Source organism: Zootoca vivipara, chromosome 2, assembly GCF_965207765.1.
Source record: "Zootoca vivipara chromosome 2, rZooViv2.hap1.1, whole genome shotgun sequence".
Classification (NCBI taxonomy): domain Eukaryota; kingdom Metazoa; phylum Chordata; class Lepidosauria; order Squamata; family Lacertidae; genus Zootoca; species Zootoca vivipara.
This window is the reverse complement of record NC_142584.1, coordinates 103,523,302-103,540,841: the sequence shown is the minus strand read 5'-3', so window position 1 is coordinate 103,540,841 and position 17,540 is coordinate 103,523,302. Positions and strand designations below refer to the sequence as shown.

At 46.9% G+C, this 17,540-nt stretch overlaps 1 protein-coding gene across 1 annotated transcript in view; it reads left to right on the top strand.

Moving 5' to 3' along the window:
• The window catches only part of CPNE9 (copine family member 9), a 63,434-nt gene that overhangs the window by 43,045 nt on the left and 2,849 nt on the right, over window positions 1–17,540 (top strand). The window contains exons 10-16 of the mRNA XM_088662651.1: window positions 827–868; window positions 4,552–4,627; window positions 12,833–12,886; window positions 14,392–14,453; window positions 15,700–15,746; window positions 16,267–16,448; window positions 17,359–17,486. Coding sequence (XP_088518777.1) covers window positions 827–868; window positions 4,552–4,627; window positions 12,833–12,886; window positions 14,392–14,453; window positions 15,700–15,746; window positions 16,267–16,448; window positions 17,359–17,486 — 591 coding nt within the window. The remainder of the gene's footprint in view (window positions 1–826; window positions 869–4,551; window positions 4,628–12,832; window positions 12,887–14,391; window positions 14,454–15,699; window positions 15,747–16,266; window positions 16,449–17,358; window positions 17,487–17,540) is intronic.

Below are 17,540 nucleotides of genomic sequence, written 5' to 3'. Positions count from 1 at the left end.
CCGAACACCGAAAACCCGGAAGTAATTGCTTCCGATTTTGGAAACGTTTTGGAAGTCGAATGGCTACCGCTGGATTCCTCCCCCCCATTTTCTCAATTGACTTTACCGACCGCCCTTTGCGCCTCAGCTGTCGAACATTTCAGAAGTCAAACCGTCTTCTGGGACGGATTACGTTTGACAACCGAGGTACCACTGTATTCCCTTGGAAACAATAAAGCACTTTGTTTTAGCACACGGAACGATCCTGAAGCCATCTTGGCTGTCTTAGTGACCCCAAATATTTCCTCTGAGGTAGAAAGATGTGCCTTGAAGGGGGGTGGGAAACCCTTTTCCAATCGTTCTTTTCGCTTACAAATCTTTCAAATCCTGTTGAAAGAGCACATTTTGTGTATGGATAGGATGGGGGTCGGCGGGTCTGTGACAATGGTTTCAGAAACTAGGGTATTTTTACCATTTCAAAAGAAATGGCCCTGACTGGCCATGATAATGCAATCAGCAACCGTTATCAGGTATCTTGACAAACAGGAGACAGAATCTCCACATAGGGATGGGAGAGACCCTGGCCTGTAATTCTAAAGAGATATTCTGTCTGCTAACAATACTAAGCTACATGCAATATTGTTGGGTTAAGGCAGTGGTCTGTGTTCCTGTGTATGGCATCAAGGCTAGTTCCAAGGGTTGAGCATTTCTGACAAAGGCCCGCACAGAGCACCCAAACAGATCAGAGGTTGTGGGAAAGCATTTCGCGTGCACAAGCCCCGCTAGTCGGGGACCTTCTCAGAACCGTAATGTTTCTTTCAGCCTTGGTTTGTCACTTGCATTCCAGGACAGTGAAGATTGACGTCTTTGACTGGGACCGGGACGGCAGGTGAGGTGGTGGGGTCTCCGTTGTCTAGAACATTCTCTAGTTCTGCGGGAGAACCAACCTAAGGGTCACTTTGAGGATCAGTCACTCAAATCAGGATATAAATCACATATAGGTGTGATTTTGTAGTGCAGTCCTGTGCACATTTACTTGGAAATATTTTCTTTCTTAGAATCATAGAGTTGGAAGAGACCACAAGGGCCATCCACTCCAAACCCCTGCCAAGCAGGAAACACCATCAAAGCATTCTTGACATATGGCTGTCAAGCCTCCGCAAAGACCTCCAAAGAAGGAGACTCCACCACACTCCTTGGCAGCAAATTCCACTGTCGAACAGCTCTTACTGTCAGGAAGTTCTTCCTAATGTTTAGGTGGAAGCTTCTTTCTTGTAGTTTGAATCCATTGCTCCGTGTCTGCTTCTCTGGAGCAGCAGAAAAAAACCTTTCACCCTCCTCTATATGACATCCTTCTTCCTTGGCGATCACTCGTAGTCGAGTAAGATTGTCTTCCATGAACACGGTCTTAACAGTGAGTCTGTAAGTGACTGTGGAAGCCAGTTCTGGATCCACACATCCTTCCACAGTGGGGACATAGGTTTCTGGATGGGAGTTGAACATGGTGAGGGTTTGCCAAGTGTGCCTTCCTCTTAGCACATTTCTCCTTTTTATCCTGAGTTTGAGCGTCTTCAAAGTCCATGACACCTTTGGTAAAGGCTGTTCTCCAATTGGAGCGCTAGCAGATAAGTGCTTCCCAGTTGTCAGTGTTTATACTCCTTTTTTTTAAGGTTTGCCTTGAGTCTTTAAACTTCTTTTGTTGACCACCAGCATTACACTTTCCATTTTTAAGTTCGGAATAGAGTAATTGCTTTGGAAGTTGATAATCAGGCATCCAAACAACATGACCCAACAAAGTTGATGTCAAAGAATCATTGCTTGGAAATATATCCCGTTGAAGTCAGCGGGGTTTGTTCCTGAGTACGTGTGGATAGGATTGCAGCTATTTAGGCTTGAATTAGCCCAGGCATCCCCAAACTGCGGCCCTCCAGATGTTTTGGCCTACAACTCCCATGATCCCTAGCTAACAGGACCAGTGGTTGGGGAAGATGGGAATTGTAGTCCAAACATCTGGAGGGCCGAAGTTTGAGGATGCCTGAATTAGCCTCTGCCAACCCTGTGCCCTCCAGATGTTCAGGGCCATAATTCTCATCAGCCCCAGCATTCACATCACATGCTGGCTAGGGGGTTTAGAGAGTCACAGCCGAGGGTGATGAACTCTGACTTTAATAATAAAAATAAAGAAGCAAGAGAAGAAAAACCCCAAACAACACCATTTTCAAAGTATTTGAGTTTTTCTCTGTTGAACTGAGGCTGGAAGTAGCAAGGAAGGCTTGGCCAGGGCTAAGGGAGAACCATCCCAAGACATCTAATGTATCAAATACGACATTATTAGCAAATAGGCACACAGGCCCCAAAGGTTTACAAGCTAGTGAGGAAAGTACTGTGTGAATAGAATAAAGGAACAGAGCACTTCAGAGCACTCTCCGTCTGCCCTAGGGCCGGAAAAGCAGAGTTGCCCTGAAGCAACAGAGGGATCGGCTTCTGCGTTAGGGCTCCCTGAGAGCACCCTCTCTGCTTCTGTTTGCAGAAATATTTCCGCTCTTCCCCTTCCCGGCTTCCAAGGCCCTTTCAAAAGCATTTGATCCGAAAGTGCTTTCAGCGCTACCGTTTTTTGTGCAGTTCTTTTTTTAAAAAAATAATAATCTCAGCCTCTGTTTTCTTTCTGAATAGGCCCCCAAGATCCCATGCATGAGAAAGGGGGCAGAGTGAACTGTACCACTTCCAGCTGCAGGTGGGAGATACCATTTGTGGAGAGAGAGAGAGAGAGAGAGAGAGAGAGAGAGAGAGAGAGAGAGAGAGAGAGAGAGAGAGAGAGAGAGAGAGAGAGAGAGGTTTTAGCTCAGTACACTCCCTGCTGTGATTAATTCCCTGCTTGCAGGTTTCTGTTTCTGAATGCAGGAGAGCATTCAGAAACAGTACAGTATCTCCTTCCCCGCCTGCTTTCTGGACTGGTACATTTTACCATCTCAATCTGCTGCAGCCTGGAGGGCACTAAGTTGGCCAAGGTTGTTCTGTGGATATATGTAGATCTATGAAGCAGGGGTGCAGAACATGTGGCCTGCTGCTGCTGCTAGGGTTGCCAGACTCAATAGAGGACAGGACTTCTGTGCCTTTAATTGCCCTGCTCTCTTTTTGAGTCTGGAAACCTTAAAGAGAAACCAGCAGACCCTTTGTTTAACTTCCAAGCAAAGGGTCTGCTGGTTTCTCTTTCAGGTTTCCAGACTCAAGAGAGAGCAGGGCAATTAAAGGCACAGAAGTCCTGTCCTCTATTGAGTCTGGCAACCCTAGCTGCTGCTAGACTCCCAGATCTCATCAGCCCCAGCCAAGATGGGCATTTTGTCTGGGCCCGATGGCAGCTGAAGTCCAGCAGCCTTTCACAGAAACATAGTGCTGGAAGGGACCACATGGGTCCTCTAGTCCAACCCGCTGCAATGCAGGAATCTTCTTGCCCAACATGGGGCTCGAACCCATGACCCTGAGATTCAAGGCCCATGGGTATACCACCCTTCCAGAAGAGCAAATAGGATCTGGTGAGAACTGGAATGGGTGAAGTAGCCGAGATTGTCTTGGGGAGTAGGAGCTCGATGTGTTCTGGAATTATTATTAATATTATTATTATTACTACTACTACTACTAGGGACCCAGGTGGCGCTGTGGTTAAACCACTGAGCCTAGGGCTTGCCAATCAGAAGGTTGGCGGTTCGAATCCCCATGATGGGGTGAGCTCCCGTTGCTTGGTCCCTGCTCCTGCCAACCTAGCAGTTCGAAAGCACGTCAAAGTGCAAGTAGATAAATAGGGACCGCTCCGGCGGGAAGGTAAACGGCGTTTCCATGTGCTGCTCTGGTTTGCCAGAAGCGGCTTAGTCATGCTGGCCACATGACCTGGGAGCTATACGCCGGCTCCCTCGGCCAATAATGCGAGATGAGCGCGTAACCCCAGAGTCGGTCACGACTGGACCTAATGGTCAGGGGTCCCTTTACCTTTACTACTACTACTACCCATCCTTCAGCCTAAGGTCCTAGAGCACATTTCAACATTGAAAATCAACATTGAAACACAATATAGAAACAATTAGAAACAACTTTCAGTTGCAGATTTTAGGTGGCTCCCCAAAATATGCACCTCATGGGTCAAAAGCCAGGGCAAAGAGATGCATATTCAGCAAACACAGGAGAAGCTGTATAATAAAGATGGCAGGATGTAGCATCTGTGCGATGGGAGTTCCACCACTTAGGGGCTGCTACAGAGAATGTCCTCTCCAAGGATGCCCCACCTCAAGCTTCTGAAAGTGGAGGAACTACCAACAGGGCTCTCTCTGCCCATCTTAGCACCCAAGAGGGTGTGTAGGAGAGGAGACAGACTTCCAGGTGTTTGGTGCCCGAGTCATTTAGGGCTTTGCACACTAACTTGAGCACCTTGAATGGGGTGCTTGAATTGACAACCAGCGCAGCTGTTTGAACACGGGGGTGCCTTTAAGCAGGTGTGCTTAAGTGGCTGAGCTCTGACATGAGTGTAAGACTATGCCGGAACCAATTGGCTGAACTGCTTTTTCCTCTTTGGCCCAACAGCCATGATTTTATCGGGGAGTTTGCCACGAGCTACAGAGAGCTCTCTCGTGCCCAGAACCAGTTTACCGTCTATGAGGTAAGCTTCTTTCAGCTGAAATACTTAACCCTGAGCAACGCTAGTTTTTGTTTGTGTGGGTTTTTTAAAATTATTATTATTTTATTTTTTTGTTTTGCATAGCTAGAGTTGTAACTTGAATCAACAGATTGTGTTTCTAGAGTGGGATCATGTGAATGTACCAGATTGTAAGAGTTGTGAACGGTGTTGCTGTTGTTGTTTGTAAAACTTCATATTTCTAGTCCTCATTGGTATGGGGGGGGGAGCTCAAAAGAATGAAGGCCATGGACAGGATTCAGTTTCCACTGTGGGTTAATTAAAACACACACACACATATAACCTCTTCAGATCTCTTTTCCAGGCTGTGTACACACTATACCTTTAAATTACACTCTTTCCCTCAAAGAATTCTGGGCACTGTAGTTTGCTAAGGATTGTTGGGAATTGTAACTCTGTGAGGAGTAAACTACAGGGCCCAGAATTCTTTGAGGGAAAGAACATGCTCTGAATGTGTTTTAAAGGAATAGGTGGTGCACAGCCTTAGTTGCCAGCTTTTGAACTGGCCCCTGTCACTGCCCCTCTAATGGTGATTTGATCCACAACAATTAATAGGTGATAAGCTTCGGCTCTTTCCATGCTACCATAGGCTTCAGGGCTTGATTTCTGCTGATCAGACTGCTCAGTTGAAGGCAGAAGAGGGGCCGCAAGCTGAGAGTCAGAGCACATACTTTTCATGCATAAGGCGCCAGGTTTAATCCTTGGCAATTACAGCAGGCAATAGGAAAGAACCCTGGGGAGCTGCTGCCATCCAAGTAGACAGTATTGGGCTAGGTAGACAAATAGCCTGACCTGGTCTGCATTTGGAAGCTGACTTCTATTGAGTCAGACCGTTGGTCCACCTATCTAGCTCAATATTGTCTACACTGACTGGCAGCAGCTCTCCAGGGTTAAAGGCGCAGACACTCCCAGCTGTTCCTGGAGATGCTAGGAATCGAACCCGGGACGTTCTGAGTGCAAAGCAGGTGCTTTACCACTGAGCTCTTAGAGTTTCTTTTCTTTTCTGGCCAGTTGGCAACCCAGTCATTAATCCCCAGCCACCACTTATTGGTTGTCAATATCTGAAGAATCCCATTGTTCCTCCCCCGCCCCAGCTGTTTGGTACAAACCATGTACAGTGGAACCTCGGTTTATGAACACCTCGGTTTATGAATTTTCGGTTTATGAACGCCGCAGACCCATCTGGAACGGATTAATTCACTTTCCATTACTTTTAATGGGAAAGTTCGCTTCAGTTTATGAACGCTTCAGTTTATGAACAGACTTCCGGAACCAATTACACCCATGTTTCAGTTTATGAACGCTTCAGTTTAAGTACTCCGCGGACCCGTCTGGAACGGATTAATCCACTTTCCATTACTTTCAATGGGAAAGTTCACTTCAGTTTATGAACGGTTACTCTGCGGACCGTCTGGAACGGATTAATCCACTTTCCATTACTTTCAATGGGAAAGTTCGCTTCAGTTTATGAACGCTTCAGTTTATGAACAGACTTCCGGAACCAATTGTGTTCATAAACCGAGGTACCACTGTATATACCCACCCTGGATGATGCTGTCTTAATAAGTATTATTACCACTTTGGGTGATGTTGCACAGTTTGCGCCTGCAGTTTAATAAAATCCAGCATCTCTGATCTGTCAGAGGGAATAAATAATCATCCTGAATCTGTTCACAGCGAACTTCAGCTTGCGGTGTTATGAGAAATAGGGGAGCATTAGGGGCTGGCGCAGTTGGAGCCGGGAGGTGGGATACCAAACAAGATTTCTCTGGGATGCCTTGGCAGGCAGATTCTGCTCATGCTCAAAGTTGCTTCGGATAATATATTTAGCATGCAACCACGTTGCACGGTATATGCTAAAAAAGTAACCATTGTGTTCAAAACCATTGTGTTCAATTCGACCTTGGAAGTCGAATGGAATCCGTTCCGGAAGTCCATTCAACTTCCAAAATGTTCAGAAACCAAAGTGCGGCTTCTGATTGGCTGCAGGAAGCTCCTGCAGCCAATCGGAAACCGCGGAAGCCCCGTTGGACGTTCAGGTTCCAAACAACATTCGCAAACACTAACTTCCAGGTTTGCAGAGTTCGGAAGCCAAAACATCTGAGTACCAAGGTGTTTGGGATCTAAGGTATGACTGTATATGGATGTATGAAGGAAAGAATTTTTCCCACAGCTGCTGCTCCCCTCCCCCCCAAAGATGCCACCTGCCCATCCCAATCCCTGGGCACTCTCCCAATTTTGTGGTGCTCCATCTCCCATCAGCCCCAGCCAGAACGGCCAATGGCCGGGGATGGCGGGAGCTATAGTCCAAAACATCTGGAGGACACCAGGTTGGGGGAAAGCCATAGCTCAGCTGGCAGAGCATCAGCTTTGAATGCAAAAGGTCCCAGGTTCAATCTCTGGCATCTCCAGACAATGGCTGAGAAAGACTTCCCTGGAGAGCAACTGACCGTCAGTGTGTTTTGTTTATTTATTTCCTATCCCACCCTTCATCGAGGTGATCTACACTGTTCCCTTTCTCATTTTATCCTCGCAACAACCCTGTGAGGTAGGTTAGGATGAGAAACGGCAGCCGGCTCAAGCTCACAGGGAGCGTCGTGGCTGAGCGTCTTAGTCCAACACTCTAACCACTCCACCATGCTGGTTCTCAACACTGAACTAGACCAGGGGTCAGGAACCTAAGGCCCATGGGCTGGAAGCAGCCCTTGGAGGTCATTTGACCAGCCCACAAACAGTCCCAAACTGAGCTGCCTGCTTGCGCGTTGTGCTAAACTGGCGCGTCACAGGGAACTCGGTTCCGTGGCGCCGGAAATCGCGTCTGCGCATGCGCAGATGCTGGAAATCATGGGTGCGCGTGGGAGCTCATGCACACACACAATCCAGCCCATGGAGGAATCTCCACGGGATCAATTTGGCCCAGGCAAGATAAACCTTGCCGACCCCTGAACTAGATGGTCGCAGGGTCTGTAAGGTGGCACTCAAGGAGGTGGGTTGGCTAGTGACTTGTGGGGGAGCCAGGCTGGAGTGCATATTTCCTTGAATCAGGGCCCCGGGATCTGGAACTTTTTCCGCATATAAGCTATTTGCAAGGAGGCAGCTCTCCGCTTGTGGCAATCTGAAATGACCAACGGATATACAGTGGTGCCTCGCTTAACAAATGCCCTGCTTAACAAAATTTCCGCTTAACGAAAGGTTTTTTTCTGGAGGAGGTTGCCTCGCTAGACGAATTCGTTTTATGAAAAATTCGTCTAGCAAATCGCGGTTTCCCATAGGAATGCATTGAAATTCAATTAATGCGTTCCTATGGGCAAAAAAAAAAATTTCCAAAAAAATTCAATGCATTCCTATGGGATTCGCTAGACGAATTTTTCATTATAAGAAAAGACCTGTGGAACGAATTAAATTCGTCTAGCGAGGCACCACTGTATGTGTGGTGCCCACTCCGTTACTGAGACAAAAAGTGTGGGCACACGCCTTCATGAATTCCACAAGGCCTGCCCCTGTCTCTTGCCAGATTTAGCCCAATCATCCTGCCTCGTGTAGCATTCTTAAAATGGTAGCTGAGTGCGGCATCTGCCTGTATTCCTAGCACCGCTCTGGGGTCACACGGTGTATTTTGCCACACAAACAGAAGAGGGTCGGGATGCCCAAGGAAGCTGCCTGCGGGCCCCCTAGAAGGAAACACATTGCGATCAGTATTGCACTGCAATCTAGATAATTGCCCTAGACAGGAATTTAAAGCAGAAACAGTTGCGGGAGAAAAATGACTGGATCTGAGAGGACGTGCTGGTCTCATCTCTCTCTCTTTTTCTTTTGCTGGCAAACCAGACTCACAGGATCACTTTTGAGTTATCTGGATTTCTAGTAGTGGCTTTGTCTATTAAAAAGGAATGAGCCAAATCCCCTATGATTGATTGCCAGCATGATTTAGAATAATGAAGGTGGATGAAGGATGTCAGATAGGAAGGGGACTGTCGACTTTGTTGCTAAAGTGTTGGGTCGAATTGTAAATGAGCAGGATCCTTTTATATTTATTTTTTGGGTAGTGAGAGTTACTGTACAGAAAAAGTTCTGTAGTTATTCTCCTTGCAGAAGATCCCGCATGGGATCAGATGCTGCAACATACACTGCACTCTTCTTACTCTGTTTTCATTATATTTTGAGTGATGTTGTTGTTGTTGTTGTTGTTGTTGTTGTTGTTGTTGTTATTTATTATTATTATTTGATTTGGCAATAGCTCTTGAATAAGCAATAAAAGTTTGATTTGATTTTGAGTTATAGATCGCTTTACATACAAGATCCCCAAAGAGATGTGACGTTCAGAACCTCTGGAAAAACACATTTGTTTCCCTTAAGTGAAACTACAAGCAAACTTTGAGCCATACCCCATTTGCTTCTGTCCCAGCTATCTAGTTTGGAACTGACAGCCTTCCTTTGGGCTTCATCATCCCCTCTCTCCACCCCTCAAAAAAGCCATTGCAACACCCAACATCTGCCCTGCTTCTTACTAAAGTTTCCTGTTCCTAGACAGGACTAATTTTTGAATAGAAATTATTGGAAAATATTGATCATGGGGACAGATCTTCCTCCTCCTCCTCCTCCTCCTCCTCCTCCTCCTCCTCCTCCTCCTCCTCCTCCTCTTCATTTTATTTCATTTCATTTCCATACTACTTTATATTTTTAAGGGGAGAAAATCTCAAAGCAGTTTACAACCGACATTAAAACAGCAAATAAAACAATCCAGAATAAAAACCTTACTGAAGAAAGCCAAATACAAAGTATACATTTAAATACAATTAACATTCATTCAAACGTAATTTACAGGAAACTAAAATATTATCCTAAACGTTGTTGTTGGGTTTTTTTTAAAAAAAACCACTACTGCGGAATGCAGGTTTAGCAGAAGAATTCTCTTAAACATTTCCAAAAGAAAGCATCGCTAAGTGAAGTCAAATATAAAACAGCATAACTAGCAAAAGAATAAAATATTATCACAAGCACAGAACATGTCGACTGCTATAGCTGCAAATCCTGCCAATGGTGGTTCATGGCGGGCTGTGGACGCTCATGCTATATGAGCTGGGTCTGCACCAAAAGGCAGCCAAGAGAGTCTCTGTCCTCTTCAGCAGCCTCAGCTTTTGTAGCTGGAGTCAGTCAGGGCCCTGCACTCCCAAGCCAGATAGAAAAAGCGCCTGCAAGGCAGGAGCAGGTCTTCCAGGGCTCACAGCCAACTTAGATGAGCAGTTATTAGGAATGTAGAAGGCTGCCTTTCTCCCTCTTCTATATGACATCCTTTTATATATTTGAACATGGCTATTAAATCACCCCATTTTGGTTGCCCTCTTCTGGACACGTTCCAGCTTGTCAGTATCCTTCTTGAACTGTGGTGCCCAGAACTGGACACAGTATTCCAGGTGAGGTCTGACCAGAGCGGAATACAGTGGTACTATTACTTCCCTTGATCTAGATGCTATACTCCTATTGATGCAGCCCAGAATTGCATTGGCTTTTTTAGCTGCTGCATCACACTGTTGACTCATGTCAAATTTGTGGTCTACCAAGACTCCTAGATCCTTTTCACATGTACTGCTCTCAAGCCAGGTGTCACCCATCCTGTATTTGTACCTTTCATTTTTTTTTGCCCAAACTTTACATTTCTCCCTGTTAAAATTCATCTTGTTTGCTTTGGCCTTATACAGTGGTACCTTGGTTCTCAAACTTAATCCGTTCCGGAGGTCTGTTCCAAAACCAAAGCTTTCCAAAACCAAGGCACGCTTTCCCATAGAAATCGTAAGGCAAAACGGATTAACCCGTTCCAGACTTTTCAAAACAACCCCTAAAACAGCAATTTAACATGAATTATACTATCTAACGAGACCACGGATCCATAAAATGAAAGCAATAAACAATGTACAGTACTGCAGTCACACAATCAATCAGTAGCTGAACTGGGTTCCACACAGTCACAAAAACAAAACAAAAAAGCTGCAAAAACACAAAAGAAATAGCAAAAACAGACGGACCTCAGCAGAAGTGTGGCACTCAAAACGGAAGCATAGCACTCAAAATGGAGCACGTTCGGCTTCTGAAAAACGTTCGCAATCTGGCACACTTACTTCTGGGTTTGCAGTGTTTGGGCTCCAAGTTGTTTGAGTACCAAGGCATTTGAGAAAAAAGGTACCACTGTACTTACTTATTCCTGCATTGCAGGGGGTTGGACTAGATGACTCTTGGGGTCCCGTCCAACTCTATGATTCTATGACTGAGGCCGTTGGCCCACAGTGCTCAGAATTGTTTACATTGATTGGCAGTGGCTCTCCAGGGCTTCAGGCAAGGGATATTCCCATCCCTGCCTGGAGATACCAGGAATTGAACTGGCAGCCTTCTGGATGTTGGTGGATAATGTATCGCTATACTGTGCTGTGTTGGACCTTCATGTGATCTCCTTTTCCAACTGAAAAGTGGCGACTCAGCAGCATTGAAGAGCGTGCAAGCAAGCAATCCACTTGCAAAATTTGACCAAGCCGGAACAAGTTAGACCAGGGGTCAACAAACTTTTTCAGGGGAGCCGGACTACATTTTGAAAGGGAAAAAAAATGAACAAAGTCCTATGCCCCACAAATAACCCAGAGATGCATTTTAAATAAAAGCACACATTCTACTCGTGTAAAAACACCAGGCAGGCCCCACAAATAACTCAGGGATGCATTTTAAATAAAAGGACACATTCTACTCATGTAAAAAACACATCTGCGGGCCAGATTTAGAAGGCGATTGGGTCGGATCCAGCCCCCAGGCCTTAGTTTGCCTACCCATGAGTTAGACAGAAATGAAACCAGGGGCAAGACTACAGAATGTCAGTTGGTGATTGCTAGTCTGAAATTACTTATCATTGCTGCTGTTTATTGAATTTATAATGCTAATACGGCAGTTCCCCCTTGGAGGTGCCCTCCATTGTCTGTCTCTCGAGACAGATGGATGCCAACAGTGATTGCTATCCCGCCCTTCCTTCCCACAGATCCCAGGGTGGCTAGCAAATGCACCATTTAAAAATAAAAATGGAGCAACAATATTCTAAAACCGCTAAAACACGCTAAAAGCAATTTGCAGTTAAAAATATCTAAAAGCCGTTTCAGTTAAAAACATTCTGGAAGCAACTGCACTTATAAACAACATTCTATCCATCATGGGGTGGGGGACAGGAATAACTTCAAGTTCTTCATGCAAGTTAATAATGATGGAGACAGGCACACCTCACTAAGGGAGGGCATTCCACAACTGGAGCCACCACTAAAAAGGCTCTGTCACTGCTAATCATCACCCAGGCAGCCCCCAGTGGCAGGACCATCCACAAGACCTCACCTGGTGATTATAGTGCCCAAGATGGTTGGTAAAAGAAAAGATGGATAACTTTTCCACTTCAATCTCCCAGGACATTCTATACAAGATCTCAAAGTAGCTGTCTTGTTACAAAAAGAATTTCAGAAATAGACTGGAAAGAGAAGTTGCTGAACTGCAACTTATTACCAAGCTTAAAACCATGGAGAGACCAGGTCTGAATAAAGAGATTGGATTCTTATCTCATTATACATGATAAAGGTATCTTTAGCCATCTCACCCCTTGCCTTTTCCTGTAAGACCAATTGCAGTTGTTAACAGTTGTCAACAGCTATCAGTCAGTCAATCACCCACTCCCACCACAAGGAGGGAGTAATACCCCTCACCACCCTCTCACTATATATAAACATCTGGTGACTTCTGTTTCAGTGTATCTGAAGAAGTGTGCATGCAGACGAAAGCTCAAACCAACGACAAACTGAGTTGGTCTCTAAGGTGCTGCTGGAAGGATTTTTTTAATTTTGTTTCGACTACGTCAGACCAACACGGCTACCTACCTGTAACTTTTTACTTTGTATAAGGGATTGGATTTGGCTTTCCGGACTGTTTTTCTGTTTGTTTGTTTGTTTGTTTGTTTGATTGATTGATTGATTGATCCTTACAATCCCACAATCTGTCTAGTTGCTCAGTTGAGGTTTTGATAATGGCCACAAATATGAAGTACAATGGTTGCAAAGGATACAACTTCGGTGACGGTTGTTGGGAGGCAAAATGGTGGCTGGGGAGGTGACAACAGAGTCACTTTTCCTTGTTCTTCTGTTTCGACCCCAGGTTTCTAATCCCAGGAAGAAATGCAAGAAAAAGAAATACATTAACTCTGGGACTGTAAGTATGGGGAATGTTATGTTCTTCTCCTCCCCACCCCTAAATTGTTTAGCGCCAGCTCCAGTTGCTGAAGGGTTTGGCTTGAACCTGTAAGACGGGGGATAGAGACTCTCATGGCTTTCCGGATGTTGCTGGACTACAACTCCCAACAGTCCTCAACCACTGTGGGTCAGTGATGAGGGATTAAGGAACTTTGAGGAGTGTCAGTACCCTAACCTGCTGCAGAGCATAGATCAGGCACCCCCAAACTGCGGCCCTTCAGATGTTTTGGCCTACAACTCCCATGATCCCTAGCTAAGAGGACCAGTGGCCAGGGATGATGGGAATTGTAGTCCAAAACATCTGGAGGGCCGAAGTTTGGGGGTGCCTGGCATAGATGATCGGATGAACTGGAGTGGGTTACTAAGATTTCTGTGTTATTTTGGGAGGTGGGACAAAATTCCCACCTGTACCACCAGTCCTTCCTTCCGGTCACGAGGAAACTCATCTGGATCAGGACTGCACGGAGTGGGCATAGGTTTAAAGCCCTCTTTCAACGCTCCCCAGGGTCCAGATTCCCCCCCCCAACTTCCTATTTACATTTCCAAAAGCGGCTTGCACAGTTGCTCATTGGGTGAACAGTGCAATGAAAACACATTGGGAGAAATTCAGCTCAGCACTATGACGGATGTTCTGCCGCACAAGCTTTTCAGGTTGCCGGATGGAATGCCCCCCCCTTCTGCCCCGCAGGCTGTTCTGGGGGTTCCCCTGACCTTCCCAAGCCAATTTGGGAAGGGGGAGAGGGGTGGAATGCCCCGTTGAGCTGGCAGATACCCTTCTGTGGGCTTCCACTGGCAGGACTTGTGAGTTGAACGCAGTGGGGAGTTTAGACATGCAAAGGCAACCCCACAAATTTTCTGGTAGAAGAAGAAGAGTTTGGAGTTGATATCCCGCTTTATCACTACCCGAAGGAGTCTCAAAGTGGCTAACATTCTCCTTTCCCTTCCTCTCCCACAACAAACACTCTGTGAGGTGAGTGGGGCTGAGAGACTTCAAAGAAGTGTGACTAGCCCAAGGTCACCCAGCAGCTGCATGTGGAGGAGCGGAGACGTGAACCTGGTTCACCAGATTACGAGTCTACCGCTCTTAACCACTACACCACACTGGCATTCCCCCTTCACTTTCCCTATCTCAAATACCCTCAATCTTTTTTTTGGGGGGGGGAAGCAAGCTCGTTGTGCAAGGTCAGCCGTAATTCTGCAACCTGAATTTGCCAGCATGTGATCAAATCCCACTCCCAAAATAGCAACAGTCTAGAAAAGGCATCCCCAAACTGCGGCCCTCCAGATGTTTTGGCCTACAACTCCCATGATCCCTAGCTAACAGGACCAGTGGTTGAGGAAGATGGGAATTGTAGTCCAAAACATCTGGAGGGCCGAAGTTTGGGGATGCCTGGTCTAGAAGCACCTTTAGGTTGCTACAGAACAGAGCCTCTCTGACTACATGTGTCTCTCTGTTTCCGGTAGGTAACGCTGCTGTCCTTCGCAGTACAGTCGGAATTCACCTTTGTCGACTACATTCGAGGCGGGTGCGTTGGTTGACTGTGGAGGGCCAGGGTCTGGCTGCCCTGTTATTGATGGATGGAATGCCCATCTTTCACCCTAAGGTCCCAGGTTGGGTTACAACACTGAAGCGCCACTTTGCAATACAATATGAAGTCCTGAAAGACTAGCATTGGCCCCCAGTACGTTTCCGAGCACAATTCAAAGTGTTGGTGCTGACCTTTAAAGCCTTAAACAGTCTTGGCTCAGTACACCTGAAGGGGTGTATCCACCCCCTTCGTCCAGCCCGGAAACTGAGGTCCAGCTCTGAGGGCCTTCTGGTGGTTCCCTCACTGCGAGAAGCCAAGTTACAGGGAACCAAGCAGAGGGCCTTCTCGGTAGTGGTGCCTGCCCTGTGGAACGCCCTACCCACCAGATGTCAAGGAAATAAACAACTATCTGACTTTTAGAAGACACCTGAAGGCAGCCATGTTTAGGGAAGTTTTTAATGTTTGATGTTTTATCGCTTTATTATTATTATTATTATTATTATTATTATTATTATTATTATTATGTTGGGAGCCACCCAATATGGCTGGGGACACCCACCCAGATGGGTAGAGTATAAATAATGGAATTATTATTATTATTGTTATTGTTATTGTTATTACTGTATTAGTCATTTAAAACACCATTGCAGAAATATGTATCCTAAAAATATATCCGAAAATATATTCCAAAATTATACACCTCAAGTGTCAAAAGCCAGGGTAAAGAGGTTCGTCTTCAGCATTCTTCGAAAGCTGTATAAAGAAGGTGCAGACACACTTTTGCAGGGACTTCCACAGCTTGGGGGCCACCACAGAGAAGGCCCTCTCGCAGGTCACCACTCCCACGCCTAAGCCTCTGATGGTAGAGGAACTACCAGCAGGGCCAATCTCAGCACCTGAGAGGATCTGTAGGGAATGAGGCTGTGCTTCAGATATTTGGTCTCTGAGTTGTTTAGAGCTTGAAGCACCAACGCCAGCCTTCACAGCTTCTCGGGTATTGCCCAGGAGGAGTCTTGAGGAGGGTGGCCTAGGCAGGAAGGCAGAACAAGACAAGCGCGTGAGGCCTAGAGAGGATGACATGCCTGAGGTCTGGCAGAGACCTTTGAGGTTGGGCTCTGTTTTGGGGGTACCGGCAGGATGCTGGTGGGGTTAACCTATGAGGAAGAACACAGCTAAGGGCGTTTTGGGGGGCTCACAAGAATGGCAGCATCCATTTCTCTCTCTCCTCCATCCCACCCCTTAGGACACAGCTGAATTTCACCGTCGCCATTGATTTCACCGCCTCCAACGGTGAGTGCGCAGCACAGCCGTGAGTCGCTATGGGAACAGAGGGAGAGTTTAGCTGCCGGTAACCAGGCAGCCGAGGACCCTTGGGCTAAAGACAGATCTTTAACCTTCCACCTCTGTGGGGTTGCCTGCCCCCCGCCCTCAAATGTGGGGCTTTCTTCCACAAAGAACTTCCGTACTTCCATACCAGAATTAGTCGCAGGACCGGGAGGGGGGGGGGAATGCCATTGTCCCAGTGCCTGAGGAGCCAAGGAAGAGGGGGATTCACCTGTGGGAGAGTGAAGTGGAGGCATTGGGCCAATCAAGGTGCTGTTGAGGAGAAGAAGGAAAGTATGAAGAACTACCTAAAGGTGCTGTGAATTCCCAGAGGAGGGAGAGAGCCGAGCCGAGCCAAGATGGCAGAGGGTCGCTGGCTTTTTGGTTTCTGAATGCTGCGTGTACGGCCTGTGGGGGCTGAATTGCTGGGGGAATGGGGTGGGTGGGGATGAGGGATTCTGGGGGCTGACCAAATGCCTTTTCACAGGGATTCCCTCCCAGCCCACCTCCCTCCATTACATGAGCCCCTACCAGCTCAGCTCCTACGCCATGGCTCTGAAGGCAGTGGGAGAAATCATCCAGGACTATGACAGCGACAAGCTTTTCCCTGCCTACGGCTTCGGAGCCAAAGTCCCGCCGGATGGCAAGGTGTCCCACCAGTTCCCTTTGGTAGGTGGAAACCCCCCCCACCAGCTGCAATGATGGGAGGGGCCTGCTCTGTGTAAGGCCCCAGATTCAACCCCTGGTGTCTCCATTTGCACGCATCTGGAGTAGCAAAGATACTGCCAAGTCAGGAGGGGCAGGACTGGGCTAGAGGGGGTCATTGGCTTGACTATGAGGCAGTTTTTTGCAACCCTGTGGAGTCGGGTTTTAGGGGAAATCTGGATTATTGTATCCCCAGAGGTCCAATCCCTGCTTGGTCCAATCCCTGCCACTCCCCACTTTTAAGGGCTTATGCTTATACCTGAAGGAGCGTCTCCACCTCCATCGCTCTGCCCGGACACTGAGGTCCAGTGCCGAGGGCCTTCTGGCGGTTCCCTCGCTGCGAGAAGCCAAGTTACAGGGAACCAGGCAGAGGGCCTTCTCGGTAGTGGCACCCGCCCTGTGGAACGCCCTCCCATCAGATGTCAAAAAGAAAAACAACTACCAGACTTTTAGAGGACACCTGAAGGCAGCCCTGTTTAGGGAAGCTTTTAATCTTTAAGAAATTAGTGTATTTTAATATTTCTGATGGAAGCTGCCCAGAGTGGCTGGGGAAACCCAGCCGGATGGGCAGGGTATAAATGATAAATTATTATTATTATTATGCTGGTAGTGGTGTAAGGTCCACTGGTCTTAGCTCTAGCTAAGCCAAGATAAGGGAGCTACGACTGGCATAGCCTGGAGATGATAGGAACTGGGTGGCTGAGCCAGAGATCTATCAGATCCTATCTTGCAGATCTCGGCTTTGGGTTTATCTGTTACTGGTTGTTGTTGTTGTTGTTGTTTGTTGTTGTTGTTGTTTTGGCGAAAAATATTCATGTACCACCCTTCCTATGAGATCTGTCGTGTTTGCTAAACAGCACTGTTCTTTCCTTAGAATCACAACCCAGACAACCCCAGCTGCGAAGGCATCGAGGGAGTGCTGGAATCCTACTTCCACAGCTTACGCACAGTGCAGCTATACGGACCCACCAACTTTGCGCCAGTCATCAACCAGGTGGCACGGTAAGTGGCGCTGGAAAAGCAGTGCGCGCTGAATCAGGTCCTGCCCTCCTTCCT